This window comes from Bubalus bubalis, chromosome 6 (genome assembly GCF_019923935.1).
Source record: "Bubalus bubalis isolate 160015118507 breed Murrah chromosome 6, NDDB_SH_1, whole genome shotgun sequence".
Classification (NCBI taxonomy): domain Eukaryota; kingdom Metazoa; phylum Chordata; class Mammalia; order Artiodactyla; family Bovidae; genus Bubalus; species Bubalus bubalis.
This window is the reverse complement of record NC_059162.1, coordinates 21,686,322-21,701,644: the sequence shown is the minus strand read 5'-3', so window position 1 is coordinate 21,701,644 and position 15,323 is coordinate 21,686,322. Positions and strand designations below refer to the sequence as shown.

The 15,323-nt window shown below is 44.4% G+C and overlaps 2 protein-coding genes and 1 long non-coding RNA gene across 7 annotated transcripts; 1 reads left to right on the top strand and 2 right to left on the bottom strand.

Annotated features, from left to right (window-relative positions):
• Positions 1-40: 40 nt before the first annotated feature.
• PEX11B (peroxisomal biogenesis factor 11 beta) lies at positions 41-5,663 on the bottom strand. The gene is made up of 4 exons (XM_006040921.4): positions 5,538-5,663; positions 4,632-4,747; positions 4,025-4,226; positions 41-1,245 (listed from the first exon to the last, which is right to left on the bottom strand). Exons 1-4 carry the CDS (start codon positions 5,591-5,593, stop codon positions 843-845), a joined length of 777 nt encoding a protein of 258 aa, XP_006040983.1. The 5' UTR covers positions 5,594-5,663; the 3' UTR covers positions 41-842.
• Positions 5,641-8,494, top strand: LOC112585571. 4 transcript variants are annotated; one of them, XR_006551690.2, is made up of 3 exons: positions 5,641-5,779; positions 6,624-6,842; positions 7,059-8,494. It is a non-coding gene; the product is annotated as an uncharacterized LOC112585571 (long non-coding RNA). The 4 variants fall into 4 exon arrangements; XR_003110019.3 differs by lacking the exon at positions 5,641-5,779 and having other exon boundaries at positions 5,798-6,842; positions 7,059-7,178; positions 8,197-8,494; XR_006641191.1 differs by lacking the exon at positions 5,641-5,779 and adding an exon at positions 5,801-6,448.
• A 2,730-nt stretch (positions 8,495-11,224) lies between these two features.
• Positions 11,225-13,231, bottom strand: RBM8A (RNA binding motif protein 8A). Of its 2 annotated transcripts, none has more exons than XM_006040916.3 (6): positions 13,109-13,231; positions 12,792-12,851; positions 12,589-12,666; positions 11,973-12,109; positions 11,564-11,700; positions 11,225-11,432 (listed from the first exon to the last, which is right to left on the bottom strand). In XM_006040916.3, exons 1-6 carry the CDS (start codon positions 13,173-13,175, stop codon positions 11,387-11,389), a joined length of 525 nt encoding a protein of 174 aa, XP_006040978.1. In that variant the 5' UTR covers positions 13,176-13,231; the 3' UTR covers positions 11,225-11,386. The 2 variants fall into 2 exon arrangements, with proteins under 2 accessions (XP_006040978.1, XP_006040979.1); XM_006040917.3 differs by having other exon boundaries at positions 12,589-12,663.
• Positions 13,232-15,323: the final 2,092 nt, after the last annotated feature.

The window sequence follows — 15,323 nt, the reverse complement described above, 5'->3', positions numbered from 1 at the left end:
GGGCCTCAGATGACCAGAACACACAGGACCAGACCAAATATCAATGAGCAAATTGATCTTTAATCTGCTAACCTGGAAGGCTTGCTGTCCATCATGGGCTTGGGCCTCAGCTATTTACACAGAATCATTGTACAATATTTACAAGATGCTAAACATAGCATCATTCTGGATAGGCAAAGAAGGGGTATGGAAAGGCTAGAACAAAGCCATGAAATCAAAGTGTAAGCAGAAACTTGCAGGTGTGAGTAGAAAGAAGGGGAATGGCAAATCATGAGGGAGGGCAGTGAGGTAGACATGAGCGAGGAAAAGGAAGCATGAAAGTACTTCTGGTGCACGTGGGAAGAGCCCACTGGGACGCGAAGCCTTTAAAATTATGGTCTGGAGTCTGGAGGCAAAAATAACTGCCACAAGTCACTTTTGTGAGGAAAAGGAAGAAGGCAATTAGAACATTACAGACCATACCTTCTACTTCCCATACCAAAAAGTAATTCTGCTGATTAAATTCCTATGACAGGGGGCTGAGAAGGTACAAAGGGGATACAGAGACAGAATCTTAAACAGACTTAAGAGACAGTAAGAAGAGTCAGGAGAGACACAGGCAATGCAATGAAGGAGGAAAAGAACAAAAGCTCCAGCAGATCTGAACATCTGAATCATCCAGTTGATTTCACAAATCACCTTTCCTCATCTCATCTTCCCCAAAGCTCCTTCCTTTTATTCCCAAATCTCTGGATTTTTAACTTTAACCAAAGAGTGGAGTTAGAATGAGGCTGGGACACAGGGACAATCTATAAAATTCCATCTCACCAATTCAGGTCCCCTCCTTATCCTGTACCAGCATTTCAGGGCTTGAGTCGTAGCCAAGGGCAGATTAGGGTGAGAATAGACAGGATGGAGGACACGAGGCCACAAAGCCCCACAATCCCAGGGCCACAGCGCCAGAGGCCTAGTTTGTCCAGTGGGATGAAGAGATCACAGGCATTTCTGACCACATCCAGCAGGAGAGGGGGATGACCCCGCAGGACCCGAGCCAGCAGCAGGACCCGGAGCCGAAGCTTCAGAGCCACCTGAGGCAGACCTCTTCCTGGAACCCCTGGACCCCCAGGTCCTCCAGTTTCAACTCCTCCTGGGACTCCTCCAGAACCTTTCAGTCGCCGGCTACAAGCTGAAGACTCTTGTTCCATCAGTAGGCGGATCTCATAAGCATCACGGCTCAAATTCATGATGAGGGAAAACAGATAGTACCTGGGATACACAGGGAAGAAGGGTCAGGATGGGTACATATACCCACCTAGCAAATCCAACAGAACACTTAAACTTTTTTCCCTCATAGTGCAAACAGATTATACATTAGAATATCAGAAGTAAATGTTATTACCATTAGAAATGTCCTTCCATCTTTCTGTAACTAATGTGTTTATGTATGTGTACCTTAAGATCTTGGTTTAAAAGTAATGAAGATCATGATATAGTCCAAGATTAACCTCAAATTTCACTTTTCCACTTGGCAACCCATTACATGTGTGCACATGTATTCAACCTGAACTACAATAATGCAACTTTTTTTTTAAAAAAAGAACAGCCTCAGTTGTTTCAAAGATTCACACACATAATTTAAATCCAATCCTTTTGTTAAAAGGAGAAAAAAAAAAAAAGAAGCCAAGCTTGCCAAATGTTTTAGATTATAAATTCCTTAAGAACAGCCTACATTAAAAAAATTTTTTTAAATCATTCTGAAAACAGTGGTCTGTATTCAGTATAACTGTCCTACCTCTAATATAGACCCTGAATTCAATCACATCTATCTATTATACTCAGACCATAGTCTAAGCCAGGGGTCCCCAATCCCTGGAACCGGGCAGTACAGCAGGAGGTGAGTGGCAGGTAAGCCAGCAAAGCTTCATCTGTATTTACAGCCTCTCCCTATTGCTTGCACCCCCTTGGTCTGTGGAAAAATTTTCCACAAAACTGGTTCCTGGTGCCAAGAAGGTTGGGGACCACTAGTCTAACCAACCATCATCTCTTGCTTGAACTACTACTTCAGTCTTTTAACTGGTTTCCCCATGGTCACTCTTGCCCACCACACCTAACAATCTAATTTCATATAACAGCTGGCATAAATGTATATCACAATATACCCTTTCTTAAAATTCTTGATGGTTTCCTTCCTATCACATTTAGAATAAAATACTACAGAACCTAACAAGTGACTCTGCCTCTCTAACTCTATCTTGTACCATTCTTTCCCTCAACCACTAGGCTCCAACCACGGTTTCTTTTTATATTTTGATCCCATTCAGTGATCCCTGCTTTAGGACCTTTATATTACCTAGTCCCTCAATCTGGAATATTCTCCCTCCAAAACCTTCACATGGCTGGCTCTTCCTTGCACTTCATGTCTGAGTGTAAATGTCACCTCTTCATAGAGGTCTTCTCTGACCGCCCACTCTAAAATAGCAAGCCATTTACCATCTTATCACTTGACCCTATTTTAATTTCCTGCACAGCATTGACCACTCTGTGATGCTTTTCTTATTTACTGTGTCTTTGTCCCTTCCCATTACAATGTAAGCTCCACAGGAGCAAGGATCTTGTTTGTCTTTACCACTGCATCCTTGTGTCTAGACTTAGGCCTAGCACATAGTAAGAGCTAAAGAAATATTTATGGAATGAAAGAGTAGACAGGGCATAGAAACTCTTCTAGAGAGTTGCTTTTCCATACCATTCTATCCATGCCTCTGCCCCCACCCCTCATATACCATAAGCCTTGTTATAACTGTAAATCACCGAGAAAGATGAAAAGCAGGACATAAGCAGAGATGGAAAGAAGCAATATAATGTAAAATAACAAAGTGAATCATAGGGAAGCAAAAAACAAATATAGGTAATATATAGACAGAAAATTTTATTCTCAAATCATATTCCTTTCCACCTTCACTACCAGCCTGCTCTTTAATCCAAGCCAACATCATTTCATGGTCACATTAGAGAATCTTCTCCTCTTTAGTGCTACTGCAATCCATTTTCCCCAGTACAGAAAGACAGATCTTCTAAATGCAATTTGAATCATGTCACATACCTGCTCAGAACCACTGGACTTAAAATTTAAACAAAACTAAATGAAAAAAATCCTACCATTACCTAGACGACCTTGCATGAATGATCTGGCCCTGGTCTACCTCTCCAGTTTGAATTTATGCCCTTCCTCAATACTGTCAACCACACTCTTTCTTTCCACCTCTTTAATTCCAAGAAGTCTTTCTTGCCTCAAGGCCTTAGAATGAGTTATTTTCTGTTTCTTCTTTCTACTGCTTGCTTTGTATAACTTCTACTCAGACTTCAGGTCTGAAATAAAATTTTTCTCAAAGGGTTCTTTTTTTCCTGACCTTTCTATCCAGATTAGCTCCCCCTGTTATAAAGCTCTAATATCCTATATATGTGCTAAGTCGCTTCAGTTGTGTCCAACTCTGACGCTATGGACTGTATCTTGCCAGGCTCCTCTGTCCATGGAATCCTCCAGGCAAGAATACTGGAGTGGGTTGCCATGCCCTCCTCCAGGGGCTAACATCCTATACTTTCCCACAAATATTCGGTTTGGTGATTATTTGTTTTAATATCAGACTCTCCTACTAAACTAGAAGCTTCATGAGAGCAGGAACCATATCTACTTAGCTCTTTGCTTTATTCCCTGGCTCACAGTAAGCAGCTACTAAGTATTTTTAGAATGAATGAATGTGTAGACAGTGAGGGGCATAAATCTGTGGTATAGACAGAAGAAGAATTGAAGCAATATAATTAATATCTAGTCTTGTCCAATCTTAGTCATTCACCATGAAAGAGCATCTGTCTTCCATCTGCCCCCATTCATTATTCTCTGATGGTTTAAGATCTAAATGAAGATTGGAAGCCAAGTGATTCAGATGTGTATATTCTGGGAAGACCCTAAAAGATCGTTCTCTCATGAAAGGCAAGGTAGGTAGTATGAAGAATACGATAGACCTTGTAGGATAAAAGAATATCAAACCTGAAAGAACGCTGGGCCCACTTCTCCTGATCCACACGGGGAGCGAGTCCAGACTTCCCAGCCCAAAGGACATTGTCACAGGCGAAGTACAAGGCTCTGTTGAGATGACTAACAGTGATGCAGAATCTCAGGACAACATCTGACAGGTGCACAGCTCGTTTGGCTGACTCAAGGGCATCTGCTGAGTTACCGAGGCGCAGAACTTGTGGAGATTAGCAACGGAAAGCAAGGATTTGAAAGTAGAAAGGCAAACAGAGAGCAAGATACAGAGAAAGAGAGAAAGCAAGAGAATCAAAGTCAGGCAAGTAATAGAAACAATAATAAACAATTTTTTAAAAAACAGCAGAAAGTTCAATCCTTTTTAGTTCAAATTTTTTATTAATTTGTGTCCCAGTTTAGCTTTCTCAAATCTGCCTCGTTCTCTCCAATCCCTCACTGACCTTATCCCTGCTCTCTTTTCTCAGCTGGGAGGCCTGCACAGGATAAGTACAGATAAGGCAAACCATGATGAATTGGCACTGGTCAAAAATAGGAAGGAGGGACTAAGGAATAATGGCTGGGGATGGAAGAAGTGTGGAGTAATAAAAGGAAAGGCCTAATTACTTACGCTTTCTTCCTAGGCTCAGATGACCTTCCAGTTGTCGAATCTGTTTCTGTAACTCAGGACTGGCCCCATGTTTCTGCAGTGCATGGCCAAGAAGGGAGCAAGCATATTGGGCAGCCCTGGAGGACAGGTAAGGTAAGGTAGAGACCTCCTTTATCTCCCCCTCAAAGATGTCCTCCAAAAGGCAACCATGGATGACCCCCTTCCCAGTTTGAGACCATTCCCTTTCCTGCTCTTCAGGCCTATATCTTAGTTTCTCCAAAGGGCATTGAGGATATAAAGGAGCCTAGTAGGGGCTGGGAAACACTACGAATTGAAGAAATAAGGGATTTAACAATGATGCAGCCTGAAGAGGACAGTGAAGAAGGCAGGAGGACCATCGCAAGATCATAAGCACCTCAGTGTGAGTGTGTAATGTTCTGTGAGGGGGTGAGAGATGGCTGAAGAACAGGTTAGTCTTCAAAATAGGTGAACTAAGGCCCTTGAGATGAATGAAGACTAGAAGGCAGGGCGGACGTGGAGGAGCTCGTGGGTGACAGTAGGGTAAAGGGGCCAACGGGAACTCAGGAGTGCCTCCTTAGCTCTGAGGACACAGTCCAGATCGCTATCTGTCACAGGGAGAACGCTCCTCCTCCCACCGTCGCCCAGGGAGGAAAGTGTTGGTCTTATATGAACACACAACCCTGAGCCGCCTCCCCGCTAGCCCACTCGTGCCTCAGTTTCCCCATCTTTCTCACGAGCAGGAACGAATCAAGGCCTCGCGGCCGGCTCAAATCAGCCCCTCGCGGTCCGTCCGGGCCCCCGTAGCCCGAGTTGACCCTTTTTGACCCCCGTAGTGTGAACTGACCTCGCCTCACGAGGCTCTTCCTCTGCCCTCCCGCCCGCCCCCCTTTCCTATTCGGGCCGCACCTACACAGTCGCTCCCGGGCCTGGCTCTGGGCGCTGAAGCGGACCCAGGCGTCCATGACAGCGGCAGCACCCGTTCTGCAGCTCCGCTCCCGCCTCGATTCCCGCCCCTAGTCACGCCTCCCGGACGACCCAACGGTGCCGCACGAGGGACAAACATCATCAGAAAATAAAGCGAGTGGAGCCGGCCCCTGAAACGTAATTTCAGAACCAGAAGCACTTGTCTCTGGGCCTACATCTGCATGGTTTGTGTGTTTGGCAGGGCGTACTGGGGGAGGTGGAGGGGTGTGTGTGTGTGTGCGTGGTCTCCGTCGTCTCGTTCTCTAATCAGAAGATCTCTATTTCCTGAGCAAGTCTCCAGAAGCACAGTCGTCTTTAAATATTCTGGACCAAGGGCGAGGCTTGCAGGAGTCGGGGCGGAGCGAGAAGGCGCCGCAGTGCTCTCTCCAGCACCACTAGGATGGGGTTGCCCCTGACCCAGGGGTGCTTACAGCGGAACACTCGCAGCACACACACACACTCACTCTCACGCTCCTATCGAATTCAGGGCTCCAGGGGCTAAAGGAGCCTGCGGAAGTAGAAGCCAGCACCAGATTCCTTCCTAGTCCCTACAAGCCCCTGACAGTTGGACAGGTGACCTCCAGATTACAGACGGAGTCTCCAGAGATAGAGGCTTTAGTGGACGAAATTCGCAAAATAACCATCTCAGATCCTGAGAAGGAGGGAGAAGAAACTGGACGCAGCTCACCTCTTCAGATCCACACTTCATCGCCCCGCCCCTTTTCTTTTCAGGTCACCATGTCTGCAGGCAACGTCACCCCTTGGGGTCATCAGCGGCGGGGGAGGAGGTCTGGGTAGGATCAGGAGTAGAGGTGGAGGGCGCAGAGCTGCCCACCTTCTCAGTTGCCGCCAAGGTGCGAATGGGAGTGACTGTCGTGCTGTTTGTTTCTTCGGCTGCAGGGAACCTGGCCGTGCTGTGGTCAGTGAAACGGCCGCAACCCAGCCAACTCCGTCCCTCTCCGGTACGACGACTGTTCGCCCATTTAGCAGTTGCCGACTTACTGGTCACTTTTGTGGTTATGCCCCTAGATGCGACCTGGAATATCACTGCTCAATGGCTGGCCGGGGACATTGCATGTCGGACACTCATGTTCCTGAAACAGGTGGCCATGTATGCCGCAGCTTTCCTGCCTGGTTATTGGGCTCGACCACCAGGCAGCCGTACTCCACCCGTTTGGACCGCGCTCAGCTGGAAGGAAATTTCTTGGGGTAGCCTGGGGACTCAGCTTCCTGCTCGCCTTGCCCCAGGTGAGTGACTTGGGACTCAGGGCTAGACTGGACAAGAATTTGAGTACACAACATGAGCCTCTGGATTCAAGGGGTGTGCTTGGCCATGGTCAACATTAATCCTCAGAGTGGGAGCCTCTGCTCTTTTGCTAGTTAAGATCATTGCATGTTAATTTGTATTTCTATTGAGTCTTTGTTTTTACTACACTTGGCTTCCACCTCTTTGCATCATCGTAGGCCCACCTTCTTCAGATTATTGCAGGAAAGCTTCAGAGCATGGAGTTTCCTCCATGGGAAGACATTAAGAAGACAGTGACAAGAAAACTAAAAAAAAAAAAGTGAAATCCAGGACTTTGGGTAAAACTTTGTGATACCTTCCTTCATCAATTAAAAAAAAAAAATGCAGTTCCCCCAGGTGCATTAAATGCTCTATCAAGGATAGAGCAACAAAGTCTTGCCTTCAAGAAATTTACAGATGAGTGCAGAGTCAAATAAGTAGGCAATTACAATATAATGTCCAGTTAAGTGTTATGCTAAAGCTAAGCATAAGGAGCTAAGGAACAATGGGGGGTGTCTGACCCACTTTTGGTCATTCAGGGAAAGCTTCCTGACTTCCTAGAGATATCAAAATTTCATTCTTGAAAGATAGGTGTTAAGACAAAGCAGGAGGAATGCTGGAGAAGGTGGAGGGTAGAAAATCTCAAAAGTAATCGCAGTTAAAGTTGAGGGCTAGAAAATGGCAAGTAATGAGCCTGGAGGGGAAGGAAGAACCAATTTCACAAATATTAAGCTTGTACTTTATCCTAAGGGCAGTGGGGAAACACTAAAGTAAAAGGTAGAGAGTAACATAATCAGATTTGCATTTTTTACTCTAGCTTTATTGTGTCAAAATGGAAACAAAAGGGTGCATCTGAACTTGAGTACCAATTAATCAAATCTCAGTATTGAAAACAAACTATAAATCTAGAAGAAGAAAAAAAAAGCTAAATATAGAGCAATTCCTTCAAAACAAAACCACTACCACCATCTGGGAAAAGGGAGTAAAGCAGCGTCTCTGAGCCTGTGGTTGGGATTATGTCAGGGAGAGGGGTAACATTTCAGTCTCTGGAATAATGCATTGTAGTCACATTTAAGATTGGATTCTTAAATCCTCAAATATTAGAAATGTAACTACCAAAAGTTAGTCTGACTGCAGTTCTAAGACAAACAAAAAATACTGCTTCCAACAGTATGTTGTAAACAGGACCCCTTTGCCTGTTGCCTCAGTGCAAAAGAAATTAATTGGGTTTATATGAAATGAATTTTAGAAGTGGACTGGGAATTAGGACTGTTTTTGTTGTTTGTATTAATTTGCTCTGTTTTTTTCTGAGTCTAGGCTCTACCACTAACTAGCTGGATAACTTTGGCTAAATCACTTGAAATCCATAGACCACAAGATTATGGAATAGATGAATTTCATCCTTCCTTGGAGACTGACAGTCCAATAGTGCAATTTCTATTTGCTTCAATAGCAAACTGATGGTAACATGATTCAGGTGCAAAAAGTGTTCTTTTGGGTTCCAAATTATCAACCTCTTTAAAAAAAAATTATCAACCTCTTGTATAAATTCTGCAATGCCCATATGTTGCATTTAAAATATGTCAATTAAAAATTGTTAGCATGGTCAAGGGAATATTGGTGTAGTTAGAAATTATTTTCGTAGACTCATTTCCAAGTATCAGAAATAAAGGTTTCTATAGTAGGTGGTAAAATATAAAATGCATATAAAATAGTCAGAGGCTGGACTAAAATGTAAGTCCCCAAACCTTGCCTATTTTTAAACCTTCTCACAAGTCAGATGTTTCTAGGTATAGTGCCAAGCCATGCACACACACCACCCTCACCACAGCGCTCCCCCCGCCCCCGCCCCCCAGCCCCACCACCAAAAGAAAAAAAAAAAAAAAACCCCATCCAGGAATATATGGACTCAAGATAGGAGTAAAGGAAAGACCACTCCCCAACTAGAATAGCCTGGTCTAACTCCAATCAGTTCATAAAATCATGTCTGTGACTAAAACTATTCACTTTTCCTAAAAGTCCCTCATGCCAGCTGAAATCCCTTTCTGAAAGGCCTCATATCTAGGAATTTGATACCTACTAAATTTGCCTTTTAGCAAACTAATACTGATTCAATCTACCTTACCTGAACTAAGGTACAAACCCTGAAGCTCTCAACTGAAAAATGCTCTTTACTGATTCAAACCAAAAACTAGTTTACCAAAAAAAGGAGGGGCAGCCAACAGCATTTGGAAAATGTTAAATTTTATTGTTATTTCACCATTATAATTATTGTACATAGGACTATTACTAAAGTCACTTTAGAGAGTGACCGCAAAATAGCCTGCAACTCTAGCACCTCCCATTTTATACAAGATTTCTTTTTCCCACAGAATTAATCACAGACACATCAGGAAAATAATTTCAGCTAAAAATGGTGAGGGAAAAAAAAATGTGGGTGAGGTGGTAGAGATATACTCTTATAAAATGGTAGCTAGTACTCTAAAGACAGGATCCTTTAAGCTCTGGATTTAATAAGCATAGCCTAAGAGGAAAATAGAGATTTTCAAGATACATTTCTAACCTTTTAAATATGGCACCACGGATGTACTATTACTCAGCACTGCAGGGAATTAAGAATGGATTGAGATTATGCACTGTATTAGCTCCCAAATTTCTTAACAATCACACACACACAAAAGAATGAATTAATCGGGAGGAGACAGTGTTGAATTGGTAGGTAGCTTGGCAGGGGAGAAGGGAGACCAGTTCTAATAGACCTTGACTCCAATCTAGCTGTTTCTGTTCCATACAGTCTGACGCGCTGGTCCAGGTCCCTTCACTCAGTGTGTCACCAAAGGCAGCTTCAAGACTCAATGGCAAGAGATCATCTATAACCTCTTCATCTGCTGCCTCTTTCTGCTGCCACTGATTGCAATGACCATCTGCTATAGCCACATTGTCTGCAGTGTGTCTACTCCCCAGACAAGGAAGGGGAACCATGGTGAGACTCCAACCTCCAGGCCCTAACCCATACCCTAAAACTATTGTCTAGCCTCATTAATATGATAGCTATCTATCAAACCAAGGGGCTTGCCCAGTGGCTTAGTGGTAAATAATCTGCCTGCACTGCAGAACATTCGAGTTCAATCCCTGGGTTGGGAAGATCCCCTGCAGAAGGAAATGGCAGCCCATTCCAGTATTCTTGACTGGGAAACCCCATGGACAGAGGAGCCTGGTGGGTTATAGCCTGTGGGGTCACAAAAGAATTGGATGCAACTTAGCGACTAACAACAAACGGTATCTCTAGCAGCTAATGCCACACTAATTTCATTGAATGCCTTCAATTCTAACCAGCCACTAGCCATCATTCTCTGAAGTTGAGTTAGCTAGGCAAGAATTAAGAAGGGTGATCAGTATTCTCCTTTGCTCTTGGACACCAACAACACTTCAAACAGACTTTGTAGCTTCAGTGTACCATAGCACCTCAAATTGAAACCTTTTTTCCAGCATGTCTGTCATAATCCCTGATGGGAAGGGAGCATATAGTCCCAGGTTGGGAAGGGGAGGAGGGCTTGCAGCTTCTCTATTTATAGAGGGAAGAGCTCTATCTCACAATTTCTGCCTATCAATTTAGAAGCTGAGTGGTTCTGAATTTGAGTGAATTTTCTAAATTCCCAGCCCCTGCAGGTGAATTTGCCCTCTGCCGCTCCTTATACAGTCACTCCTGTGTTCATCATCGGGCCCTAAGACTGGCCCTACTTATCCTGCTGACCTTCATCTTCTGCTGGACACCTTATTACCTTCTGGGTCTTTGGTACTGGTTCTCTCCCACCATGCTAACTGAAGTGCCTCCTAGCCTCAGCCACATCCTTTTCCTCTTTGGCCTCCTCAGTGCTCCTCTGGATCCTCTCCTCTATGGGGCCTTCACCTTTGGATGCTGAAGAGGGCATCAAGAACATAGTATAGACTCCTCCAGGGAAGGAGGTTCTGGAAGAGTGCCCCAACAGGAGATTCAAGCTCTTAGACAGATAGAAGTACAAACAAATGTGGCAGTAAGAAACACAGGAGAGAAAAAAGAGACATTTCTATGATACCACTTGCTCAGGACAGCACATATAGGAACAGAATGATTATTCCTTACTGTCATGAGAACATCTTACTTCTACCCTTGCTCTCTTAGCTTCGAAGAAAAAGAAATACTGAGCAGTGTCTCTACTTGACCCTAGCTGACACTGGAGACTATCTAACATAGAAACTCACACAGAATTCAGTCCCTGGGAGAAATATCTTCACAGTGACCCATACTGCCTCACTGTAAATAGTACTCCAGAGCTTGCAATATTAGAAAAGGGAAGTTAAGTAATTAGAAAACAAAAATTGTACATTTATTCATAATTCAAAAGAAACACTAAACAGGGTAAGAGATTAAATATAAACACAGTGAGTTCCACCCCAGCCGTATTTCTCCAAGGTTGCATGGTCAAATGGAATCTCTGGAGAGAACACCTGAACAACAGAGGATGGGTCAGCGACGTCTCCGGTCTGGACTCCTGCTGCGTCTTCGACCACCTCTACAAAGAAGGAAAAGGGGCAGGGCCCATGAGACGAACATAATACTATGTCCTGCTTTTATAATATTTATAATATTCTGCTTTGCTCATACTCCTTCCACTAAAATAATGTTTTTCCCTCTGCACTTTACCTCCTCTTGCCCTTGGGTGGACCCCGAACAAAACACCAGTCCACGCTGATTGGCTGTCCCATCAAATCCTGGCCATTGAGTCCCTCCATAGCAGCCTGGGCCTCCTTGTATGTTTCATACTCAACTAGAGTATACCCCTGGAACAAGAAAAAGACAGATTATCAAAACTCCATCAAGCTTTTCTCTACTCAACTAGAAAAACCTATCAACCTTAAACAACAAATGCATGTCACATCCCTGTTATACATACTATTTGTCTGTCTGTTTCTGCCTCTTTGCTATGTCTAACAATCAATTCCCAATCTCTTTTTATTTCAACTCTTGGCCAACCACAGCCAACTTTGAAGAACTACCAATGCTGTCTAAGGGTTATGGATGAAGAGAGGCAATGGAGTATGGCTCAAGATACCTTTAGATATCCTGTACGTCTGTCCAGATTGAGATGGATATTTTTTATTTCTCCATACTCTGCAAATTTATCATGGATGTCTTCTTCCGTGGCTTCCTCATGGACTCCAGTGACAAAGAGAATCCAACCTTCAACAGCTGTAGGTAGGGGAACGAAGGAAAGTTGTTTGAGCACAAGAAACACTTAAGCAAGATCACACAAGTAGAGTGTGTGCAGGCTCCGCAGAGATTGGTTAAGCGACCTCTGACTACATTTCTCAGTTCAGTTCAGTCGCTCAGTCGTGTCCGACTTTTTGCGACCCCATGAATCGCAGCACTCCAGGCCTCCCTGTCCATCACCAACTCCCGGAGTTCACTCAGACTCACGTCCATCGAGTCAGTGATGCCATCCAGCCATCTCATCCTCTGTCGTCTCCTTCTCCTCCTGCCCCCAATCCCTCCCAGCATCAGAGTCTTTTCCAATGAGTCAACTCTTCGCATGAGGTGGCCAAAGTACTGGAGTTTCAGCTTTAGCATCACTCCTTCCAAAGAAATCCCAGGGCTCCATTCCTACTGGGTTTTATTTCATTGGTCCCTAACTCTGTACAGACAGATCCCTACAGGTTCCATTTACTTACAGCGTTGTGGTCCGGGTTCATCGCCATCCTGCTCCACGCTGTCATAATCCTCACGCATCCGCGCTCGAGACCCCTCTTCTATTAGAAACACACAGCAGATCACCGGAAATCCCCCTTCTCCCACTGTTCACCGTAGGTCTGAATGGGGATTCCAAAACTCGTAGCTCTCTCCATTCGACCCCATTCCACCCACAAACACTCACCGGAGCCAAAGCCACGGCCCTTCCGTTTCTTCGCTTTTTCTTTTAGTTTGTGGATGCTCTCTGGAGCCCCAGAAGAAAAGGAATAAGTGAAAAAGGTAACAGTTGTTTACAACAGTATTTTCTCTGCAAGACATTATCTGAAAGCAAACCCCCTTCCCGGCCCGCCCCTCTTCCGCCCAAAGGGGGCGGAGTCTCCAACCAACAGAACCCGGTTCCCTGGCTCGTATCCTCCCCACTGGGGAGAAAGATTATATTTTCCTAAAACGTCCTTTTCTCGCACCTTCCCCGCTTCCCGCAGCCGCCTCCACTGTCCTCACCGTCCCCATCCTCATCCATGGCGAAATCCTCGCCCCCAGCCTCATGAAGATCAAGTACGTCCGCCATCTTTCCTTCCTTCCAACTCTCGTCCGTGCCGCTCAGGCACTTGGCTCCTCGGGAAACTGTCGCGGAGGGAAAAGGTCATCAATCAAGTTGACCAATTAAAAACTAATACTAGGTCCCGCCCTCGGCGCGGTAAAAATACGCAATGGAGGCGGGCCTAGTTTGGGAAGATACCGGAAGTGTTACTGTAGCCATCTTGAGCGCGTCAAGAGCTGAGCGCTGCACCCGTGTGCGGCGAGGTAGGGGGTAGGCGGGGCTAGTGAGTTCCTCTTTACCAGAGTTTCGGACAGGACTGAGCCCCTAACACTAAGTAACTTAACCAGAGCAGCCAACGAAAAGAAACTACTAACAGTGAAAAAGTGAAAGTGTTAGCCGCTAAGTCGGGTCAGTTCTTTGCGATCCCATGGGCTGTAGCCCGCCAGGCTCCTCTGTCCATGGAGTTCTCCAGGCAAGAATACTGGAGGGGGTTGCCATTTCCTTGTGAAGCCCAGCCGAATTTTTATTAGCGGGTTGCTTTTCGTCTCTTTTCATTCCATACCAGGAAATGGAAGCTGAAGAAAGTTTTTTCTCTAAAAACTTGCAGGCCTATACTGTACCGAGGAGCAGCTGGATCTGTGATGGAAGCATTAAAAAAAAAAAAAGTCAGCAATGCTACTTCAAAAAGCTGCTTCTGGAACGTACTCTTCGTTTGAGTTCAGTTCAGTCCCTCAGTCGTGTCCCATGAATCGCAGCACGCCAGGCCTCCCTGTCCATCACCAACTCCCAGAGTTCACTCAAACTCACGTCCATCGAGTCGGTGATGCCATCCAGCCATCTCATCCTCTGTCGTCCCCTTCTCCTCCTGCCCCCAATCCCTCCCAGCATGGGCTTTCTCTCAAGAAAATCAGCCGACCTGGTTTCCCGTGAAATACTACTGATGAGACACATATCAACTTTTCTTTTTTTATTTAATAATGTCTCAGGAAATTCCCTGGCGGCTCCACATTTTTACTTCGGGGGCCCCGTTCAGTTCATGGTGGGGGAACTAAAATCCCGCAAACCCGGGGTCACGCACCCGCCCCCCAAATTAAAAATAGTCTCTTAAATTCTACCCACCGCTTCTGGGAATTAAAAAGAAAAAGTCGTGATTTTAAATAAAACAGAGGCTTTAGCTTCTTTGAGGATAGTACAGACATTTCACGTTTAAAAACCCAGGAGTTGAGGCGAAAAAGAATATTGCCCCCACATTCTGGAATCCGACGTAGGCCTTAAAAAAGTAGTGGATAAGTAGTCACTTATTTATTAATTTTTAAATCAGTTGTGAATGCCTATATGTGTGTCTAATACTAGAAGAGGTGCTAGCAATACAAGGGGAAGTACAGCATCAACAATCACTTTATAATAACATTATGAAAGTGATCATTGATATTACAAGGTACTACAGCAATACAAGTTTCTAATAGGACTGGAAATAAGGAGAGTGCATTTGAGGGAGGGCTTCCATTTAAACTGCTTGTAAGGCTGTTTTGCTTTCCAGGCAAAACAGTTGTATTGAAACTAAGAAACAGTAATCCATTCTCTACAGTACATAGTATGATCTTTAAAAAAAAAAAAAAAAGTCACATCTCTACTGATATCCCCCTTACTTATTTTTGCACTTAGAATAAAATTCAGACTCACAGCCTGCTCTGTGTCTCCATACTGTTTCACCACCATTCTTCCCTCTCACCTATTACTTTACTATACTTTTCTCAACTATGTTTACTCCCTATACTCAACTATCTTGTACACTTTCTCATCTCTGGACATTTTGTAACTTTCTGTTCCTGATGAGCTTCCGCCAGCTTTTCAACATGGCTGGTTCAACCCCATCCTGTAGGTCTCCCTACAGTCAAAAATAGTATGGGGGCTACCCCATCCTGTAGGTCTCCCTGAAATACTGCTGTCACTCAAAGGAGTCTTCTCTATTCTATTCTTCACTCTTATTTCCTTCACAGAACTTAAAATCAAATCTTGAATTACTTTATTTACGTTCTAGTTTGTTTATTGTCTTTTGCATTGGCAGAGATTCTTATTTACAACTATATCCTCAAAGTTCAGACCAGTGCCTGATTCATAGTAGACAATTGCTAAATACATATCCAATGAATATCAGGAGGGCAAGAAATTTTT